The sequence below is a fragment of the Pezoporus wallicus genome, unplaced genomic scaffold, assembly GCF_028554395.1.
Source record: "Pezoporus wallicus isolate ANWC-B61680 ecotype Strahan unplaced genomic scaffold, APGP_CSIRO_Pwel_v1 contig_8188, whole genome shotgun sequence".
In the NCBI taxonomy this organism is placed as follows: Eukaryota; Metazoa; Chordata; class Aves; order Psittaciformes; family Psittacidae; genus Pezoporus; species Pezoporus wallicus.
Genome location: NW_026640104.1, coordinates 1323598 through 1346362, shown reverse-complemented (window position 1 = coordinate 1346362; position 22765 = coordinate 1323598). Strand labels below are relative to the sequence as shown.

The following is a 22765-nucleotide window of genomic DNA, read 5'->3' as shown; positions in this document are numbered from 1 at the left end:
TGTTCTTTTAAAGAATGCAGATGCAGGAATTGAGAGTTGCACAGTTTGTGTAAATCTTGAAACTCTTCAGGTGAGAAGAGCAGTCTGCCACACTGACAGAATGGGAGCTCTGTGTATGAGTGGTTTGTTAACACATAACTAAACATCTGATTCGTCACTGAGCCTTTGAAACACAAAATGAGGTTTAGAGAAGAAGACTCTGTACCCTGTGTGTTTATAGAAGAATTCTGAGATGTAAAATGTGGCAGCGGGCAAGGAAGGTTTTCGTGTGTGCTAAATCCCTAATACCTTCTAATGTGTCTAATCATCGATATTTTGCATATAGAAGTTCAGCTGCCAAGGTATCTGTCATGCCCCTTGTCATTAAGAGATAGGTTATACTGACTTTTCTGTTTGCTCTTTCCACAGAGTGGAACAACAGCCTATTTGCTCCTATTTGGAAAAGATCATCTCCAAAAATATGGATCTGATGGAGAAAAAACTAATGGACTATATTGATCACCAAATGCAGGCTCTTCAGACACATATAGATAATAAAATGGTTCTCTTAATGGACCTGGTTCAGAACTCGCAGCCAAACAAAATTTCACAAGCACACTATGATTCTAATGGAGGGTTCTCTAATGGAGAGAGATAGATGCGTGTAGATAGAGGACTTCAAGAGAAGGACTGCCAGGGCAGTTATACCTTACAAAGCTCAGTATTTGTGGAGTTAGAACTGTACCGATCTTCAGTGTTGTTGACTTGCATTTTGTTACTGTAATTCTATCCGCTGTTGCACACAGTTTTATGAAAGATCTTAAAAATGCGTTTTTTTTCCTAAACATGAGAATTTTGTATGCCCTTTGTGGCTTATTTGTTTAACGAGCATTACTAAAAGCTGTATGAAACCCCCAGTTTCCCATTTTCAGTTTTAACAATGGAGAAGTAATCAAAATAAACTGAGTTACAGCTTTTCTTTCTACCCACATGTCGTCCCTTCACTGTTCTGTTGTCTTGATGTGTAATGGGTGAAACAGGATGTAGTTTCTTTGTGCTTTTGATTTATTTTAGTGGTATTTCTTTTAAAGAGCTTTATTATTCCATCCATTAGAGGAAGTACTGGCAGTGCCTGACTTGAACTGCTTTTATTCAGTGTCTTGAAATGCACTGAGTAAAAGCTGTTGATAGGGAAGCAAGTGTTGGCTTCACAGGTAGCACAGGCATGCAGAGTCCAGTATTTTTATCTGGTCTACCTCATATTTTCATTGCCAGGAAAACCAATGTGTTTTGAAGACTCTCAGATGTTGATGGTGGCAACTCTCAGGAGCAGAGTTTGCGGACAGGATAATTTGATTTGAACAAATATCTCACAGTTCTCCCTTAGCTTAACTTGTGCCAACAGCAGTTTCATAGTGATTTGAAAAGACAGACATGTGCTGTTCTAAGAAAAAGACCTGAATTATCTTGTCCTTTACATTTCCTTTATACCTGTTATGTTTTCAGATGCTTTCTAAACACCCTGAAGTAGACACTTACATTCTTCAGCTCAGTGATTCACAGTTGAGAGGTTTTTTAATTACAAAAAATAGTTGAGATGTGTTTCCAAGCATCATTCCGGTGCTGTTGGTTTATTGATTTTATGCTGGTTTGGGATTTTTCCCTCTCCCCTCTCTGGATGACAAAACTGAACAGAAGTTGACATGAATCCAACATATCCTGAAGCAGTTAATAGGAGCTCTGGAGTTTTTGGTAGCCGTGTTCTGCTTGGTGTTTGTGGTATTTCAGTATCACCACTACTGCAATGATGATATTTGAAATCAAAACCACCACTGAAAGAGTGTAGAAGCTGTATTGGAGGTTTGGGGATTCTTCAGCATCTGCTTTAGTGAGGGATTCTGTGTAGAGAGAAACATCCCCTTCCTCAACCTGCTGCTCACGCTCTGGGGGTACAGCCCAGCACACTGGGGGGTTCTGGGCTCAAGCACACACTGAAGCCAGGTCATGGGGAGCTCCTCCTCACCCAACACCTGCAAGTCCTTCTCCTCAGGGCTTCTCCATGCAGTCTCTGCCCAGCCTATGTTTGTGCTTGGGATTGCCCTGTCCCAGGTGCAGGACCTTGCACTTGGCCTTGTTGAAGTGCATGAGGTTCACACCATCCTCAGTCCTTTTTCTATTAAAATAAAGTGTTCTTGGAGAGGTGGGAAATCCTTAAAATCATGTCCATGCTACGGGACCTCATAAACTAGCAACATCTGGAGCAATAGAATTCTCTCTTTGAGTTACATGCTAATAGGGCACCACATAGGAGACAGACTATAAATAAAAGATTGGATTCATCTAATTTTCAGTAGGATCCCAGCTTCTGGAGTCAGGGAAAGCTGCTGTGCTACAGACATAAACCCAGGGAACGTGGCTATCGAGTTCTAACTCCTTGTGCTCGGCTGAGGAACATTAGTTACAGATGTAAAAACAGGGAGATGGACTTCAGCAGGCATTGTACAAGCTGACATTACAAACACATCAGCATCTCTTTCTCTTTCACTTAAGTCATTGTTTCATGTGATTTGCTAGCAATGGAAAATACGTTTGCTCTGGTTTAATTAATGAATTCATTAAAATTAATTAATGTAAATGTTTTAGCTTGAAAACTGTGCTGCCTCAGTCTCCTTTTTCAGGTTCTAAATGTGCTTGATGCTTCTGGAATGTGTTTCAAATTTATCCAGTTTTAGAAGCATTTGGTCACTGCTTTTGGTGGCAATGTGGTTGTATGATGCCTCGGAAGATTATTCTGAACCTAGAAGAGGGATGAGCTGCATCAGGTCACAGACCTTTGGTGAGAAGAATTATTTTTAATATAGAAGAGTTGGGTACAACCCTTGTTTTGGGGGTTTCCATGAGTTTGTGGGGTTTCCATGTGTTCATATACACTGTATTTTGGTTATTTTTAAAGTAAAGGTGAAAAAAAAAAAGGAAAAGAACATGTTGAAATTTCTAATTGCTCTATGCTAGTTTTTTCACTGAGCTGACAATCACCATTCTAAACAACCTGTTTTATCCATCGGTAGCGTGTTTCTAATCTCATATGATCTCACTGGGGCAGTAAAGTCCTTTGGAATAAACCAGTTTGATCCTGGCATGGGTTGGTGCTCTTTCTGCAATCAGCATTTAAGCCTGTGCTGCTTTTTATTTGCATTAAGCTGTCTAACCAGTTTTTTTTTGAAAGCCTAATGGATTAAATTTTACTTCCCGTTTCCTTAGCAGAGATGAAGCATCCAAGTGCTTTTTCTGCTGTTTACCTTCGGAGCAGACGGTTCTTGTTCTTCTAGTTCTCCTGCATAGAGCCAGGTACACAGTGTCTGCTGGGTTACTGTAGTAGTTTCTCCAGGAAATGTTAAAACACAGCCTATTTTTGTTCACTTTTGGACTAACTTTAACTGGAAAACCTTTTGGGATGAAAGGTAAGATTCATTTCAGTTTTTCTCATGTATTCAGAAAGTTTCTCCTAGTCTTCTCATATTCTCTGGTCCTGATCATAATGTTGCACAGCTTTGAAATCAAGCCCTGGCTCTCCCCAGGCATTAGGCTATTAGCTGACCTGCTAATTGAGAAAATAAAGAAAGAGGTGAAGGGAAAAGAATCCAGGTTGGAAGCTTTTTATAGCTGAGCTCTTTGTGGTTTCTCCTCCAGGATGTAGTAGGTACGTAAATACACCCCCTTCCGCACAGGACACTGGTTGTGAGAACTGCGCTTTACTCTCATCAGTAGTAAAGACTGTAGAAAAGGATTTCTTCTCAGTAATGCAAGGGAAATCCCTGCAGTTTTGTTTTAGCTCCTCATTAACTCGTTGCCATTTATGATTTGGCTGCAGATATGAATTTAGATGGATTTTGTGATTTAGTAGTAAAATTGCTGAAGATTAAGAACAAAGAAGTAAATGTCGAGAGACGATCATTCAACCGAGACCCGTTTGCCAATAGCAACTTCCACATTTTAGTTGCAGTGGCAGCCTTTAATGTTAAATATATGCTACCTGCACCTACCTTTTTGAAATCCTGATGTTATCTAATGGGTAGAGATCACCATTACACTGACGAATCCTCCTCTCCACTTTGAATCAGTGATTCTGTGGCTCCTTTGCCATTATAAATTCCTTTCACAGACATGTGGGAGGCTGAGGGTGACTTTGGACTGCCATAAATGAGAAGAAATCTCTTTGTTTCCTTATGCAAGGACAATTTAAGAAGGAAGAAACTGCTTCCATTGTTAAAACCCATGTTATTACTCTTTAAAAGCAATGGGTCTGCCTCTGTTGATCACACTCAAACCAGACTGATGAGCAGACAGGAAAAGGGAAGATGAATTCAAGTTCACACAGTTATAAATAAAGTCACTAGAGATTGTTTTTGTCTTCATAAACTATTCACCTAAAACCAGATACTCAGCAGCCTTCTTACCTGTAGCTTTCCACATTAGCATGATGTTCTGGAGATAATCCTGATAACAGTGTAAAAGGCCACAAAGCTTTTGCAAGGGTTTGGCTGTGGTTGGAACAAACAAAATGCAGCAATGTCAGGCAGTGGCTGGAGGCAACGCTGTGAGCCAGGATTATAGACACAGCAAGTGGCAGAATTACGTCCAGAGGACAACTCTGAAGTATTCCTCATTTAGGGCAATAGGGAAAGGAATATGAGTAAAGTGATTTAAATGGAAATAGAGGACTGAAAGGAGAGTTTGTTTACTCAAGTAAAGGGCAAAAGGAAGTGGAGACATGAGCAAGAGGGAGAAGTGAACAAGTGCAGGACATAACAGTAACTAGGAGGCAATAGCACAGCAAATAGCTCTGTACACAGTAAAAAAAAATCCACACTTTATTTGGGGGTTGAATATATGCTAATGGAGATACAGTTTTCTCCAATTCTCTATAAATTCTGAAATATCCTGGCAAAGTTGGATCTATCATTCAAAGCAATAGTACTATATGTCTATATAGAACCATGCTATGGATTCACAGATCAGCACAGGCTTCCTGGCACTGACAAAGTGATTTCACAAAGCTTGAAGGAACTTAATTCTGTCTGAGATGTTAGCATCCTTTGCACAGGTGGTTTTCACTTCAGAAATTACCGTGAGGGGACAGATGGGTGGACAGAGAGGGTACCTGCATGGGTTTTCTGTGGTACATCAGGTTAGAAGTGCAGATCATGGAAGAAGAAAAACTGTTTCAAAACTGAAAGACAAAGTTAATAATCCAGGATATGTGAGAATGAAGAAAAACTGTGTTTAAATCATTCAATAGTTTCTCTTGGGCTCTCCAGACCTCAGCTGTTTCTTCATCACTATCAAAGTATGCACTGAATACAGGAAAGAATTTTTTATCATTACTCTTTTTTTCTTGTTCATGAGATTCTCTATTTAAAGTTCCTATCATATCGGTTGAGGGATTTATGTTTTTTTCAGTCAAAAAATAATTTGGTTTGATATTGGCTCTATGAAGGAATGAGAAAAAATGGAGCTAATACCCAGTTTATAATGTAAGTAACTAAGACCAAGAGGTAAAGCTAAGATTGCAGCCAGTTTGGGACACCCTGTTTAAGAAAACTTTTGCTTAAATTCACAGGTTTTAACACTTTACATCAGTTGTGTTTGGAATGCTGCAGTCATTAGCCTTAAATACAGTCAAAACAGCATTGCTATAGGGAATGAGGCCGCATACATCTAGTTTCAACACTCAGAAACCAAGAGTAACTTGGCCATGAATGAAAACATTGATTTCTGTGACTTTCCCAGCATAATCCAAAAGTTCTTTATTTTCAGGTGTATTTTCTGAACAAACATCCAGACTTTCTACATTAGAAATAATTATTCCTCGTCTGACAGGAAGAGAGAAACATCACCCATTTTATCACGAGGTTGGTTATTCTGTTTTTTTCTTCTGATGTTGCTGTTTTGCACAATGCTAGTGTTACACACACAGTGTATGGTGTATATAGATTATTTTTGTGATGGATCGTGCCCTGCACTATGTCTTCAGATTCTTTATGTTTTCAACTAGTTCTGGGTAAATTTGTTCCCACAAAGGTCTGCAACTGCCCTTTAAGTTAGAGCCTTTCAAACTTCTAGTGCTTTTAACAGCCTTGTCAGATAAAAGGGAGAAGGAATATGAAGAATATTTCCATTTCCCCCAGGTCTGATTAGATCTTGAACTTGAACTAATGTCCATGCTGTGTGTGTCCTTTTGCTCATTGTATCTGGTCTTTGGATAACCAGAGGATTTCAACCATGTAGCACCTAAGGGGCTGATCCTCGCTTAGTAGAAATGGTGCCACAGAGTTGCAAAGATGAATGAGTTAAAAGAGAATAATCTGAGCCTTTCTTCTTCAGTCTGAGGTCATCTACCTTTGTGCTAGATATCGAGTTCAATTACTGCAGTAACTGGTAATGAAATAGCATTAGTCATCTTCATGCAAAGCTATTAGGGAAGGAAGAATCTGTGAGTCATTTACATAAGGTGTCACGAAACACAATGTGGTAGTTGGGTAAAAGGTGCATTCATGTGCTGTGCCCTTCTGTCTTCTTAATGAAAATGTATAGATTAATAGAATTTAAACTTTCCATAGGGAAAAATATACAGTGTGCTGCTGAGACTGACATATAGAAGGCACAAGGGTTAGGAATCTGTGTTTTGGTAGATACTTCAAATGCACATAGTAGTTGGATGTCTCTTCTCAAAGCTTGGATAAAATAACCAAGTAGAAACTCTCCTAATCAAGTGATATCTTTTGTTCTGTTTTCAGGAGCATTCTGATGACAATGTTTCTTACTCAGTTAAAACCAGAAATGGAACATATCTCCTAAAACTGAAGAGAAACAAGTATGCAGTAGAGTGTTCTAAGGAATCACACCATCTTGGGAGTTAGCTGCATATAGACAAGTATTTTTATACTGAAAAAAATCCAGAAGAAACCATTTAAATGGGAGATTATGCTAATTACAATATGACTGTTAAATAGTGTCTCTGCTATGATCCAAGCTTGCAAATGCAAGGGAATAATATTTTTTCTGTCTGTGAAGAAATGTATTTCAATTAATTATTTATTAGCAGCACAAGATAGTACAATTCAGAAAATCCTTATGGAACATTAGAATTCATCTCAATATTAGCTTCTTACTAGTGAAGGGAGGGTTGTTAGCCATGTTGTATGTAAGAAATGTGTCTGTTACTGTTGTTCCTCATTCCTGAGCTTGTAATAGCCCAGGCCCTGATGCAATGTAGTCTGCTCAGAGACTTTTCTACAGATACTTTAGTTAAAGGATTTCAAAATAACTTATTTTCCAAGTAATTCAGCTCATTTTCAGGTATTTTGTTTCACATCCATGGATTTTAATATCAATTAGCATGAGTGTGCTGCTAACTGTGTATTTCTTACTAGGGTTCTTGATTTACTTCTTGCTTTCTAGAAGTAAATCTTCTTCTCTGTTAAAAAGAGCAGTAGCTTATTTTTGTTTCCAGAAAGCTTGTTAGCGAAGACTTTATGCTCTACACATACGGGGAAAATGGGAAACTGGAGGCCACACAATCAAAAAATGAGGTATTGTATTAATAACATTCCCCTTTTATGTCAGAGTTTCTTCAAAATGGGGAAGCCAAGCTTTATGAATTGAAGGAGATATTACCAGTTTAATAGAACTGAGGGCAAGAAGGATGTGTGTGCATCTAAATGTATTGGCAAAGCAAAAGCGAATGCACAACCATTAATTCTGAGTGCCTTTGTATCTCTATAACAGCACAGTGAAAATAGGTTACATTTTTATCAATGAAAGGGAAATACAAGTGATGCACATAAAAGCATCTACAAAAGGAAAATACATTTGTCTGGAAAGAGGTTTTTGTGAGTCTTCGCATTTGTAGCATTTCTGTTTAATGGTTACCATTGATACAAAACATGAGGTTTGGTGTTTTATGAGGGAGTGGGCTGTTTATGGTGATATACATCACTGTTTTCCAAGGTGTGAAAGGAGATGCCATGAGATTGTGCCAAGACTGAATTTGAGCTGCCTGATAAGGTCGCCTTTGCATAAGTATGCTATTAAAGATACAACAGCAGCATCAAAGCTTTGTAGTTTTTTGGTGCCAAACAAGCCTTATAAATACTTCTGTATTTCATTTCAACTTTAAACTGTATGTGAACTCAGCAGGACTTCATGGGGTGCTTTGTGGACGGGAGATCTCATATCAGCCTTTGAGAACAGTCTGTTAAAGAACAGGGTGAGCAATGTAGGTGAAAAGATTCTGCTAAAAGATGGTGATGGTTAAACTAAAAAGCTGGTTGTGAGAAGCAAGGGACCTGTTGCAGGTACTCATGTCAAGTCATATTTTACTCCGAGAAGGCTGGGATTACTTCTAGAACAATGAACTCTGTAAATCCGTAACAGCCAGACTTAATGTCATGCAAATACAAAGGTTAGTTAGAAAATGACTTTGCATTTGAAGGCAACAACTTTATTTTGTCATTAATCACATGGTTTTGTTGCATTTCAGACACACTGTTATTACCATGGCACTGTTGAAGGAATTGCTGACTCGGTGCTTGCTCTTAGCACATGTGATGGCCTTAGGTATTAACTTTTGCTTGTTACTTCAGGGTAATTCATTGTGCAGTACCAATGTAAAACAGTAAAATTCATCATACAGCTGAAAAACACCATCCTATCTTGCAAATCTTTTAAAATACTTTCAATATTTCACCTTTTGATGAAGCTGAAGCTCTTTACAGGTTTTATAGTTTCCCTCAGCTACACCTTTTTTCCCTTTTCCCAAAATTCCTTCACAGAGAAAGGATAAAGTGAGAGAGCATAATCTAAACATAAGCAAAACACAGGCATGAGCTGAAGCCTCTATTAAGTGATGCAAATGTCTTGACGAGAGACACCTTTGTAGAAGAAAAACAATCTGATGGAGCTTTCACTGAACTTAAGACACTCGATCATACCATAGAATCCCAGGTTGGAAGGGATGTTAGGAATCATCTGGTCCAACCTTTCTTGGCATGAGCATGACCTAGACTAGATGTCCCAGCACCCTGTCCAGCTGAATCTTAAGTGTCCAATGTTGGTGAATCCACCACTTCCCTGGGGAGATTATTCCAATGGCTGGTTGTTCTCATGGTGAAGAACTTTGCTCTCTTGTCCAGTCAGAAGCTCCCCCGGAGTAACTTGTGCCCATCACCTCTTGTCTTTTCCATGTGACTTCTTGTAACAAAGGAGTCTCCATCTTTTTTGTAGCCACCCTTTACATACTGGAACATGGTGACAAGGTCTCCCCTGAGGCCTCTTTTCTGGAGGCTGAACAAACCCAGCTCTCTCAGCCTTTCCTCAGTTTGTGTTTCAAAACCAATAAAATTACATTAATTGGAGAAACATACAGGGACCAGATTAATGCATAAAGGGCAATCGTTTCTCCCTGCAGAATCAGTCCACGAGTTGATAAAATGAGATGGCACACACACCACATGGTGCAGATACTCAGAATGTGCTTAGAGTGTGTCCATGCTCCCTGGTGTTCACTGAGCTGGGCTTTTTAGCTGGACTTTGGATATACCTGTTGCATGTAGTAGCCTTGTTCAGTTTGATATCTTTTTGACAAGGAGAAAGAGGAAAACGGGATAAAGATCACCCACATATCTTTCATTGATAATATCACAGTGAGATGCCACTCACAACAAATAATGACACTTCTGGCATTCCTTTAACTGAAGAATAAAATGGCCAACATACTGGTGTTTCAGGTAATGCCGGATCTAAGTAAGCAGAACAGATACTCCATTTTGACTGTTCTGCAAAACTTAATCAGACTCAAATCCTTTGGCTACTTTGTACTCACATTTTTGAAGATCTTCTTTCACAAGATATTAACTAGAGAATTCTTGTTCTAAATATAGTTTGAGATTGTGGAAAGCAAGATAATAGGCTCTAAAAGAACAGCAAATGGGCACAGACCGGGTGTTTATGAGCCATGGACAAATGCACTCAGCAGTGCAATACTGCTGTTGCCCTCACAAACACCCTGGTGATTGCTTTTAGCCTCTCTCTGTGTCTTAGAAAATATCTTTTTCTAAAATACTAGGTTACTTTAGCTGCATGGGGCTAGGAGTGAGACTAGAGATAAGGACTAAAAGAGACCCTTTCAGTCATTTGAACTTACACCCTATATTAAGATAATGTAAGATAATAATTCATTTCAACCAAGTGGTATGAACAGTTCTAGTTTCTAAGTATCCAGCTGTCATTCAGTCATCTAGTCATAACCACGAGGGAACACCTGTGGAATAATTATTCATTCTTTTATCATTATTAGAGGAATTCTCTACATTGGTGGTAAATGGTATGGAATGGAGCCACTCAACGCATCCAGCACTTTTGAGCATGTGTTTTACCAGTCAGAAGATATGCAGGATATCCCCTTCCGGTGTGGTGTGCTGAACAGCAGCCTTCATCACGAGGAGTCGTTTGTGAAGCAGGCTGTGAAATACACCTTTGTTTCAAACAGTACCTCTAGCAGGGAGAAGCTTTTGAGGGTAAATACATTTCTGTTTCTCTCTTGAGAGCTTCAGTCCAAGCCACCTCCTCAGTCCATCCCAGCAGCCAAGGGTCTCCAGAGCTCTTGCTTGGGCATGGTGTCACAGCAGGTGGGTTTTGCCTTCATGTTCATGGCCCTCAAACTGGTGGGAGTATCACTAAGGACATCCTGAAACAGAAGAACAGCACAATTTAACACAGCTTGAAGCAATCCTTTAGCAGAAGAGCAGAGGTCTGCCCAAGGCAGTCATGGGTATGACATGAAAGGCATGAAGCTGCCACCCAGCTCATGCATCCCAGTGTCTGACCAGATGTGAATTACTGATATACAGGTATTAGTGTGGAAAAACAGAGCAAATTGACCTTTGAGACCATGTTAAAAAATGCATCACTGCTTTATAAGCACCTGAAAAGAAAATCATGAGAAAGATAAGTAAAGAACCTTGAACTTGTTAATTCTTATATTAACTTCCTGTGCTTTCTAATTTGCAGATGAAGCGAGCTGTCCTGCCACAGAAAAGCTATGTGGAATTATTTGTGGTTGTGGATAACAACAGGGTAATGATATCATCCAATGCTAAATACATTTTAATACTCTATTAATTTCTTTCTTTGACATTCTTACATGGTATTTTACAGTTTTTGATGAAGAAATCTGACGCTGCTGCAGTGCAAAAGGAAACAGTTGAGCTGATTAACTATGTTGATGGGGTAGGTCAGATACATTGCCTAGATTCAGTAGTTTCTACTACTGATCTGTTCCCAGTTTCTCCTTAAGACAGCTAAGAAAATGAATGAACATCATCTTTCCAACTTCTCCAAATGAGAGGTATGTTTAGGTACCTTCATGAAGTAGACTGACTTCAGTCATATGTTATTTAGTTTTATATTATAAACACATATATTTAGTTTATATTTCATAAATATATTTTATAGAATCATGGAACAGTTAGGGTTGGAAAGGACCTTAAGATCATCTAGTTCCAACCCCCCTGCCATGGGCAGGGACACCTCACACTAAACCATGTCACCCACGGCTCTGTCCAAACTGGCCTTGAACACTGCCAAGGATGGAGCATTCACAACCTCCCTGGGCAACCCATTCCAGTGCCTCACCACCCTTACAGTAAAGAACTTCTTCCTTAGATCCAATCTAAACTTCCCCTGTTTAAGTTTTAACCTATTACCCCTTCAGTCCCTAATGAAGAGTCCCTCCCCAGCATCCCTATACCCCCCGTTCAGATACTGGAAGGCTGCTATGAGGTCTCCACGCAGCCTTCTCTTCTCCAGGCTGAACAGCCCCAACTTTCTCAGCCTGTCTTCATACAGGAGGTGCTCCAGTCCCCTGAGCATCCTCATGGCCTCCTCTGGACTTGTTCCAACAGTTCCATGTCCTTTTATGTTGAGGACACCAGAACTGCACACAATACTCCAAGTGAGGTCTCATAAGAGCAGAGTAGAGGGGCAAGATCACCTCCTTCGACCTGCTGGTCACGCTCCTTTTGATGCAGCCCAGGATACAGTTGGTTTTCTGGGCTGCGAGCGCATACTGAAGCCGGCTCATGTTCATTTTCTCATCGACCAACACCCTCAAGTCCTTCTCCTTGGGCTGCTCTGAATCTCTTCTTTGCCCAACCTGTAGCTGTTTTAATTTATAAATACTAATATTTTATATTTAATTTCAAAGAAAGTTATGTCTCATCACTGTGTTGAACTTACTGTTTACTCAGTAGCAGTGATGTAATGTCATAACTCATTTGAAACAGACTGATGTATAGCAATTATCACTGTGTTTTTTCCAGATGTATGCAGCATTAAACATCCAGATTGTTCTGGTTGGATTAGAGATCTGGACAGACACAAACCACATATCTGTGATGGAAGGGTCAGCTGGAGATGTGCTCAGCAGATTTGTCTCTTGGAGACAGAAAGATCTTCTTAAACAATCAAGAAATGATGTTGGCCACCTCATCATGTAAGTTTTCATGCAGTGGAAGAACTACCCACACTGCCAGTGTTGCTGATGTGTATGGTTTAGGGGTTGTGTATGAATGAAAATACAACTGGAGTAAAATTCATTCAGCTTTCAACATTTATAGACAAGAAACTATAATGAATTATTTATAGATAATCAATTTGAGGTGGCTGTACTTAAGCAGGGGGGGAGTTGGACCAAATGACCTCCAGAGGCCCCTTCCAACCTCAACCATTCTGTGGTTCTGTGAACTCAGAAACACTGTCACAGCAGGCTTGGGTGACTTATCATTGTTTTCAAGCTAATTTATTCAGGTATTCATTGTTAATTATAGTGAAACTCTAATATGGTGATGTATTTCTTCTTGACTTCAAGACCAAAATTTGCCTTGCAATTTTTGTTTCAAACTCATCACTGCCTTTTAGTAGAACTTTTAAACATTCAGCCCCTCTTTCAACACCACCTTTAAACTGCTTTTGTTGCAGAGGGAGAAGCTCTTACAGTGGATCCATTGGAATGGCTTTTGTGGGTACCGTCTGCTCACAAGTCCAGGGAGGGTCAATCAGCACTGTAAGTACACAATGTTGTGGTTAATGGAAGAAACTAGCACTGGAGCTGCTAAACCATCACAGATATCCTGCTAGTGGGACACCTGAAGGCTTTCCCCTGTGCATTTACAATACACATGGTTGTAGGTACTGCTATTGGCAGACGTTGTCTCCATAGAAGTACAGCCTAATAAGTAACATGCCCTTTGCTGATCTATTTGATCAAGTCACCCCAGTCTCAGAGACGAGGCTTGGAGTTGTACAGTTCCTTTCATGGGGTTTCTTATGTAAAGACTTGTGCATATTTAAAACTTTTGGCATATTTCCCAATTTCCCTCATCTCCCTTCATCACATTCCAGTCCATTTGGCTGATATAGTCCTGAAATAACTTTTTGATCACCTTTTGTAATTCATCTAACTCAAGGTTGTATAAGAAAAAGCCATCCTCATACCATTAAAGTTCATAACCACAGTGTTCTGGGGATGCAGCTACAAAACTGTGTATTTTTCTACTCTTTACATGGATAGAAAGTGAACATAACACACTATATTCTCAAGTGTCAGGATTTCCCCACAGTAAGGCTGTAAATAGGCAAAAATTTTAAAGATGGCAAAATTAGTAAGAACGTATTTTTTCCTCCATCACTCTTGGGGCAGAATTGTATCTCCAGAGCTCCCTGTCCTTACAGTATGAACGCCACAATGCCATGGACAATCTCAGAAGCAGATTCTGTTCTTTAACAGAACAGCTGTTCTTTAACAGTACATTTGTCATTGAAGACTCCATTGAAATCAGTGTCATGAGCGATTAACTGTGTTAGAATAGAACAGAATAGAATTATTTCAGTTGGAAACAACTTACAATGATTGCAGAATCACAGAATCCCAGACTGGTTTGGGATCTTAAAGCTCACACAGTTCCAACCCCCTGCCACAGGCAGGGACACGACACCTTCCACTAGAGCAACTTGCTCCAAGCCCTGTCCAAGCTGGCCTAGAACACTGCCAAACACAGGGCATGATCCTCTGGTCCAGCTGCCAACTGTTAATATTCAGAACATGATCCTAATGGAAGGAATACAAAGAGTGGCAGAATTTGGCCCTACCTGAAAATAAAGTGGTAAATTGTTAGTTCTTGCTGCTTCTGCTCTGCAAAACAATTCCGTATTCTGTCTTCACAGCCTCTGAGAGCTCTGGGGCTTGAATAAATCAATAATAACACAGTATTTTCTTTAGTGTCACAATTTTTTTAACACTGATTCTCTCTATTAGTTGAATCATGACAATGTGTTGCGTCATGCTACAGTAGTTGCTCATGAACTGGGACATAATCTTGGAATGAAACATGATGACACAAGGTGTCCTGCATCCTATATTATGCACAGCACAGATAAGTAAGATTTCCAGTTGTTTTATTTCAATAATTGTAATTTATCTGCAGTGACTATGCCTTAGAAGCTGTGAATCTCCCATGGATACTGAAGAACTTTTGTGAATGGGGATTTTGAAAGGTTTAATCACAGAGGTGAATTCACTGAGTTAGGACTTAACCATTTTAACTTATTTGAAACTTTGTATTTTTTTTTTTCCAATCCAGTAATTTTTTATTTGTAGCATTCCTAAAAACTGGATTTTCTTAATTATTTATTTTAATGATAGTGTGTTGCTGGTTTTTTTACCCTGCTGAGAACTGAGAATCCTTTATGCATATTCACTGGATTCATGCAAATGTGTATCCTTCACACACATTCTTAACAGTTAATTTAAACCAAACCTCTCAGCTGATGCTTCTTTCAGTTCACTTGTTCTTTGGCTTCCCCTTATGAGAAAAAGATCATATTATTTTATCTATCTTAATTTGTATTAATAAATCAGGGTAATTGAACACTGGACAAAACTACTATAATAAGATGTATTCATGAGTTCTTAGGGACTCAAAGTAAGGTGGATGCCTTTCTGGAAAGTATTTTTGAATCAAGCATATTCAGACTCATTACACAAAAGGGATTTCTAAGGCCTGTTTTATATAGGGTGCCAGAGTGGATAATCTGATGATCTCTTTGACTTCTGAAAGTACTTCATTTGTGTTATAAATATTATTTTAAACTTTTAGTACTATACTGTATTGCAAAATAGTCAAAATAAACTATCTTGTGCTCTCCCAGCATTATAAAACACGCTATTTATTATAGATGAACAATATTTTAAGGGCTTGAGTTGTATTATTCCCTGTAAGCAAAATGCTTATAATAAAAAAGTAATATTATGCTTTCCAGTGGATCCAGGAATTTCAGCACCTGCAGTGCTGATGATTTTGAGAACCTTATTCTCAGTGGAGGAGGAAACTGCCTTAGAAATCCTCCCAAAACAAGTAATGTTTACAAGGAACCTGTCTGTGGCAATAACGTGGTCGATAGTAATGAAGAATGTGACTGTGGCAAACCAGAGGTAATGAATTAAATTCAATTGGATACTTGCTGTATATTGTGTTATGATATTTGTTGCTATATTTATTGTATAATGCTGGCCTTTCAGTATTTTCATTAATATCTGAGGAGTTTTCCTTGTAATGTTACATCTTGGCAAGCAATATGAAGATAAATGTTAGTAAAAGCCTAAAATCACTGCTAGTGTAGTGGAAAAATAAGACAGGAGAAGGAATGATAAGGAGTAACCCCCATGTGTTCTGCTTCTTTTAGTGTCCATTTAAAGTGTAAACACATCCTATGCCCCTGTGCCACAACACATCAAAACACAGATGTTTTTCTGATGACTTGTAGTAAGAAAATACAGCCAAACTGTGCTGGTTCCTGTTAGAGCAGAAAGCTGTCAAGCTCAGAACACACAAAAGAGACAGTGTGTTTAAAGTCTGGTTTGTCCATGCACTTGGTTTGATCATGTCGTTTCCTAGCTGTAGAGCAAAGTAAAAACGTTGTGTCCCCTTGTCCATGGTTGTTCTTCAGGAATGTACTAACCCTTGCTGTGATGCTGCAACCTGCAAACTCACGCCTGGATCGCAATGCGCTCAAGGACTGTGCTGCAAGAACTGCAAGGTAGACTGCTGTATTAAGCTAAATTAATACTATTTACTAGTGTTTTTTAATGTTCGAAAAGAGCTATCATAGCACTCAGTATACTTTCCCATTATCAAGCTATATTCACCAGTAGGAAGCATGTAAGCAGTGACTTTGTGTCCAACAACTCTCAGGCACTAGCTTAGAAATGGAATATCATCTCTGTGTCACCCCTTGTAGGAGGCAGGAGCAACCAGGTGACTCAGTAGTAGTGATCTCCATTATGCAGCACCAAGGCTCTCCCAAATCTGTGACAGCTGGCTGCTTTTAAATTGATACTTGTGTACATATTTGTATGATCTACCCAAGTCCTATGTAGGCTCAGCTCATAAACTGTAGCTACAACATAAGAAACTCAGGGAAGTTTTGGATATTCGTTAGATAACTGATCCCCAAAACTGCTTTGTCTTCCTTAAAATCCCCAAAGGCTCCCAGTTGTCATTGTTTTGTGTCAGCACTTCTGCTGTTGCAAAATAAAAGTAGGGTGGCATTCCTCTCTGCTTCCAGTTTAAAGTGGCAGGAACAGAGTGCAGATCAAAAATGGACTTCTGTGACCTACCCGAGTACTGCAATGGAAGCGATGCCTACTGCCCAGAGGATGTTTATATCATGAATGGTTACCCATGCAGCAACATGAAGGCTTATTGCTACTATGGAGTATGCCAGAGTTTTGATTCACAATGTGAATCTATATACGGAAAAGGTATGTTGATAATTCAATGTGAAAAGACTTGCAGTCTCCTAATAGATATTCCTAATATTTCTTTTTGTTTCTCCTATTTTTAAGACTGTAGTAGCTTACTAAGATTCACTGCTTTTTGTACAGGGGCACGAAAAGCACCTGATGCATGCTTTGAAAGAGCAAATATTAAAGGAGACAGGTTTGGAAACTGTGGAATGAAAGGTGGAGTGTACAAGAAATGTCCTGTTCAGTAAGTCACCAACAAATAAAAGCTAACTCTAAAATCTACAATGGAAAAAATATATATTCTGTTACAAATTCCTAAAGCATAAGATTTAAAAGAGGATTTCTTTGAAATGCAAGCTAAAAGGTTTGACTGGATGGTGTATTTGCACTGAAACTGTGAGGTTTTTTTCCCTGTTCACCTTGTTTCTGAGTGTCTTTCATTCAATACAGGCATAGTCTGTGTGGCAAGCTCCAGTGCACATCTGTTAGTCTTCAAAACCTTCCTGCCTGGAGCGTTGTCAATAACGCATCTGGGGTTTTATGCTGGTCTTCTGACTTCGACTTAGGATCAGATGTCCCTGATCCTGCTCAAGTTCATGATGGAACAGCCTGTGGAGAAAAGAAGGTAGGATGAATCACAGCAGCATTAAAGAATGTATTTCACCAACTGGGAAGTTCAGAACTTTCAGAATCATTACACAGCTCTCTTATTTGTATGCCATAAGGAAAAAATCTCCTTTTTGAGATACACACACACAATTAGCTCGTCAAAAACTGGGATGCTACAAACCAATGCGCTATATTATCAGTTTTCCAAATTACTCATCAAAATGCATCCACAGACTTCTCTGCAACAAATCCAACTATAAAATTGTGAAGTACTGAATGTTCTACCAGCCCTTTTTCTGGACATCTAAGTAAAAGTTGCAGAATTCTAAGCACATACATTTACCTATTTCTAAAAGGACAGGATTTTTTGAAGTTTGGAGTTTGAAAGACACCAATTACTTTTTCCAGGCCTGTTTGGATTTTGAATGTGTTGATGCAAGTAATCTGGGCTATAGCTGTGATGTAAAGCAGAAGTGTAACGACAATGGGGTGAGTAGATGGTGTCTTCATGCCCTGTTTCTAGAAGACAAAGAGAGGTGCAAAATCCCTGCATAAAAGCAATAACCAGACAGATGGCTTTGGGGTTTTCTCACCTGTATTAAAAGTTAAGTCCACCTTTTTATCTGTAATTCATGTGTCAGTACACTGTAAACTGCTTAGCACTGACATTGAAAGGCATTTTTTCTGAATATCCCTAGGGAATTTTCTATTACTAGTGAGCTGTGGAATTATAAAAGGAAAATATTCCTTTGACAAGGACAAGTGATTCCTCACTTGCAAATGTTTCCATGAAAGATCAAAATGGAGTCCAAAGGTTTTAAATCTGAGTTCTCTGGACTATAATCTATTGCAGGCAAATAAAACCCCAAAGTTTAATGTCTATAGAGAATTAACTTGCAGTATCAGTATCACTCAGTGTTTTGGGATGGAGGGGGAGAGCTTATTCCTGGTTATTACTTTGTGTATTTTTATACAATATTATGCCGTATTTCTTGTTTCCACATGCACTCTTCCATGTGGAACTCCAAATATACACTGGAGGTTGAGAGCAGCCACTTCCAAAAGGCATTTGCTTGACTAATCCCTGTTGTATCGACCGTAGGTGTGTAACAACAACGGGAACTGCCACTGCAACTCTGGATGGGCTCCTCCATTCTGTAACCGGTCAGGCTATGGGGGCAGCATTGACAGTGGTCCAGCTCACATAGGTAAGATTGTGAAACTGGCCTTCATTCTGCTCCCCATGGCTGATGATCTACTAATAACAGGGGGCTTCAGTCACTTTCCGACTGTTTTTTTCTACTACATGGAACACTTAATCATGGACTAAGTTGAAGAGCAGATGTTATTACCAGAGCTGTATGTCTGCAGACATCAAGGGAGGTGGTCCAAGGGAGAATCTGAGCTGTTTTGTCTGAGCTAAAAAGCAATACATTAGTTGCTCAGGATTACTGTTACATTGTTAAGTTGTTAAATATTTAGATATTTACTTAGGTATTTAAAACAGTTCTGATACAATGGATTTAACAGAGGAAGACTATAGCTTGAGCAATAGAAATGGTAAATGCTCCCCCGTGGCAGTGTCCCAAGGCCACGTCGGACAGAGCCTTGGGCAACATGGTCTGGTGTGAGGCATCCCTACCCATAGCAGGGAGCTGGACCTAGATGATCTTAAGGTCCCTTCCAACCCAAATCAGCCTATGATTTATGAAAACATCAGCCTTTATAGGTGGAAAGGGTCTCACAGAAATGAGAGGGGTTAAGGAGGTACATGCAGCCAACAGCAGTTGTAAGCAGCTTGTGTAAGAGCCTTTACACTGAGACCACACAAAATGTTTTCCCTCTCTCTGTTTACAAGCTAAGTTCATCATCATCTGTAGCTTTGTGAGGCAAAGAACATTAATATTTTATCAAGCTTTTCTAAATTCATTATTTTAGGAAAGGGAAAAAATGGTTTCTATTTATTAGAGGCTTAGGAAGGCCGAGAAGAGGTGCAGATCAGTTGCGGGTAAGGAAATACAAAATGAGTTTGTTTGCTTTAGAATTCCTGACAAAATATATGGAAAAGAAAAAGGTTTGTGTATTCAAATAATATGGGGTGGGTAAGGCAGAAAGGACTTGTAATAACATAAGGCCAAATCCTATGTTTCTGACCATAGAATCTATACATTTCAGTGAAGTTACTAGTTTTTATCTATGATAATTTGAAGACTGTAGTTTTTACAACAGAAAGGTGGTTTTTAGCAGAAAAAAATTCTCTAATATGAGGTTAAATAAGATTACTACCTTACATTATTCCAATTCTTTTTCTCTAGATACATCACTTCAGGATGGTCTCCTTATTTTTTTCCTCCTTGTGCTGCCACTTGTAACTGTTGCTGTAGTAGCAGTCATTAAACGTGACGCAATAAGGAGGAAGTTTTGCAGGAAAAGCCGAAGACAACACAGGTATTTCACTTACTACAAATGCCTATTTCAACACCTGGGAGCATGCTCCAGATTCATTTAGCAAGCTGGGTAGATGCTTGATCTATACAAAGAATTCCAGCCCACCAAAAAGAAAACATCATCCCAGCTAACAGTACGTTGCATAGGAGCCAGTCCTCTGCTACTAGGTAGTTTAATCCAGATACTCCAGTTGTCAGTTCTCAATCATTTTTCTCCCAGATACAGTGCACTTCCCTAGTTATTACTGATAGTTGTATTATATGGACAGAGGGGCACACACATGGAAGTCACCTGTCAAAGCTGGAAAGGGCTGGAGTCGGACATGGAATCCTGATCTCACCACTACAGCCTCATCCCTGAAGGTGGTTAAACCACACGGGGATTTTCCTGATGACATGTTTTTTATTTCAGGGATAACAATGTGGAACAACCAAAGCAAAATAACACACCAAGTCATAACACAAGAAGTAATCAGGTAAGATAGATGCATGCCTGCATTATTTCATGTTGAGTAATCCAAATTATACCATGCCTGTTCTCTAATATAGTTACTGGTGACTTTGTGTCCTTCCGATACACTGAAACCAAGTATTTAAAATCACTTATAAATCATTAGATAAGATTTCAGCTTGGGTAAGCATAAGCTTTATTGTCTGTCTTGTCAATACAGGCTGTGAGTAGTATGGGATGGAACGGGTTGCTACTTAGCAGAGCAGCCAAAGACTGAACTTTGAATTCTGCAGCCACATACTAGAGAAGCTGCTCAGCCAGGCTGTGGATCCAATGCTGATAAAGCAAAATAAAAAGTATCAGACCAAAATGTTGCAAGAGAATATGAAGAATATTACAGAAAATGAAAAACAGTTCTAAAATACCATTAGCTTAATATTCAATATTAGCTACAGTTCAAAATCTGTTTTCTATTAACCTGATTTTCTGCAATATCTTTTCCAGCCTGCCACATCAACTCCTGATTTCTTTACTGTACCACATTTTCCTGTTTCAAGGTTTGTAGTGTTTAAAACCAAGCAAATAGGGATAGTATAAGGGGTAAACTGGCAGAGGGGAGATTTATATTAGATTTTAGAAAAGAATCCTGATGGCTGCCCCATCCCTGGCAGTGTTCAAAGCCAGGTTGGATGGGGCTTGGAGCAAGCTGCTCTAGTGGAAGGTGTCCCTGCCCGCGGCAGGGGGTTGGAACTGGATGAGCGTTAAGGTCCCTTCCAACACAAACCAGTCTGGGGTTTTTAACTTCATGTTTGCTGTGTTTACATTGCTGTATCCTTGTGAAGTTCCTAATGTCTCATATCCTGTTTAGGAGAATTTTCCATGCAGCCTCATATCAGATATAGTAGACTAAATGCTTGTATGGAAAACAGCACAATGGCAACGTAAATGCTACTAGGGAGAGGGGCAGGCAGAGAGATAAAGATATCTATAAATCCTAGCAACTGTTTAAAGATGCTAAAGAAGCAGTTGTCTCAAGTCATGAACTACTTCACAAAATGTGGTTTTGACTTCAGGCAGCCAGTGCAAACCCAGTTTCCAGCAGCTCCTTCAGGACCTCAGCGACCTGCAGTCCCACCTAGACCAGCTGCCTGAAAAGCTCCTTGGGAACCCTCATCCAGTTCTGACAAGGAATTACAGCTGTCCTCCATTCCTCTCCTTGTGCAGCCAAAATGCTTCCTGAAAGCACATACCTCTGGAAAAGACTTGATGCTACCAGGCACTGAACATAGATTTTGTCACATCCATTATTCTCCTAGTCACTGCTGGCTGCATTTGTACCTCTTCTACCTCACTTCCTATTTTTGTTTTAAATCAGAAATCTGAAGTTCAGCTCCTGTTAGATGAAATCTGGAAGAGCATCACAGAACAGGACTCTTCTAAGCACAGCCTTAATTGCCAGGCAAACAGGAGTGAATTCAGTTATTTAGGCATCATTTACACACCTCTAGTCATACACTGCTGTGAAAATTAGAACACAGACGGACCCCATGGGAAGTCTGCAGCCTGTCTACCTCCTGGGTCATCCTCTTGGCTGTACATTGCCAGCGATGCAGCCATTCCCTGTTCTCCACAGGCGAAGCTTTTCCTGTGTGTTGCTCCAAGCTTCAGCTTCCATGCAGTACTATCAGAGCTGGGATCTGTATACCACCTCTCACTACCTGTCACCTGCATACCTTCCACTTCAGTTAGTTGAGCAAGCTGCTCTAGTGGAAGGTGTCCCTGCCTGTGGCAGGGAGTTGGAACTATATGAGCTTTAAGATCCCTTCCAACCCAACTATAAAAGTAACATCACATTGGCCACCAGCAATGGAAAAAACCTCTGTAGATAATGGATCTGAGTCTTGAAGGAATAAGCCATTCCTGTTGTAACAGAAAATGTGGTGTACCAGGGATAACATTATAAACTCAATAGTGGTTTAATGTCTGCTGGTTATCATGGTATGAGATTTGTTCTAGGATCTGACTCCACTACAGAAGCAACAGGTAACTTTCATCACTCTAAAGGGGACAATTGGGAAGTGGTACTTATTCGATATGAACATACACAGGTTGTCAAAATGACAGCTCATGGAAAAGCAGCTGCTCCAAGGAGAAAAAAAATCGCTGGCCAGGAGGAAGCTGTGGATGCCGGTCAGTGTGTACATCAGAGAGCAAACCACACTGACTGCGCTCACCTGTGAGCCCTGGGAATAGGAACCAGCAAAAAGAAGGAATAAATTCCAGGATCACCTCACCAAGATGGTATTTCCAGCTCCCTTAATGGCCATTTCACTGAAGAACTGGATGGAACAACCCAAAATATGCTGCAGGCACCAACAGCACTGGCAAAGAGGGTCTTCCGAAGAAGTGTCCTTA

The 22765-nt window shown here is 39.7% G+C and overlaps 1 protein-coding gene and 1 long non-coding RNA gene across 4 annotated transcripts; one reads left to right on the top strand and one right to left on the bottom strand.

Annotated features, from left to right (window-relative positions):
• Window positions 1-2543: 2543 nt before the first annotated feature.
• Window positions 2544-21696, top strand: LOC130603491 (disintegrin and metalloproteinase domain-containing protein 9-like). 2 transcript variants are annotated; one of them, XM_057417297.1, is made up of 23 exons: window positions 2544-2815; window positions 3244-3440; window positions 5797-5891; window positions 6777-6853; window positions 7493-7571; window positions 8522-8598; window positions 10337-10556; window positions 11050-11115; window positions 11197-11268; window positions 12360-12532; window positions 13018-13102; window positions 14354-14475; window positions 15358-15529; window positions 16045-16134; window positions 16663-16858; window positions 16982-17087; window positions 17294-17468; window positions 17861-17941; window positions 18555-18660; window positions 19768-19900; window positions 20312-20375; window positions 20855-20907; window positions 21424-21696. In XM_057417297.1, the coding sequence occupies exons 2-23, from the start codon at window positions 3371-3373 to the stop codon at window positions 21500-21502; spliced, it is 2391 nt and encodes a 796-aa protein (XP_057273280.1). In that variant the 5' UTR covers window positions 2544-2815; window positions 3244-3370; the 3' UTR covers window positions 21503-21696. The 2 variants fall into 2 exon arrangements, with proteins under 2 accessions (XP_057273280.1, XP_057273281.1); XM_057417298.1 differs by lacking the exon at window positions 2544-2815 and having other exon boundaries at window positions 3212-3440.
• LOC130603503 (uncharacterized) lies at window positions 10478-22765 on the bottom strand. 2 transcript variants are annotated; one of them, XR_008973194.1, is made up of 3 exons: window positions 22645-22765; window positions 17263-17452; window positions 10478-10726 (listed from the first exon to the last, which is right to left on the bottom strand). It is a non-coding gene; the product is annotated as an uncharacterized LOC130603503 (long non-coding RNA). The 2 variants fall into 2 exon arrangements; XR_008973195.1 differs by having other exon boundaries at window positions 22640-22762.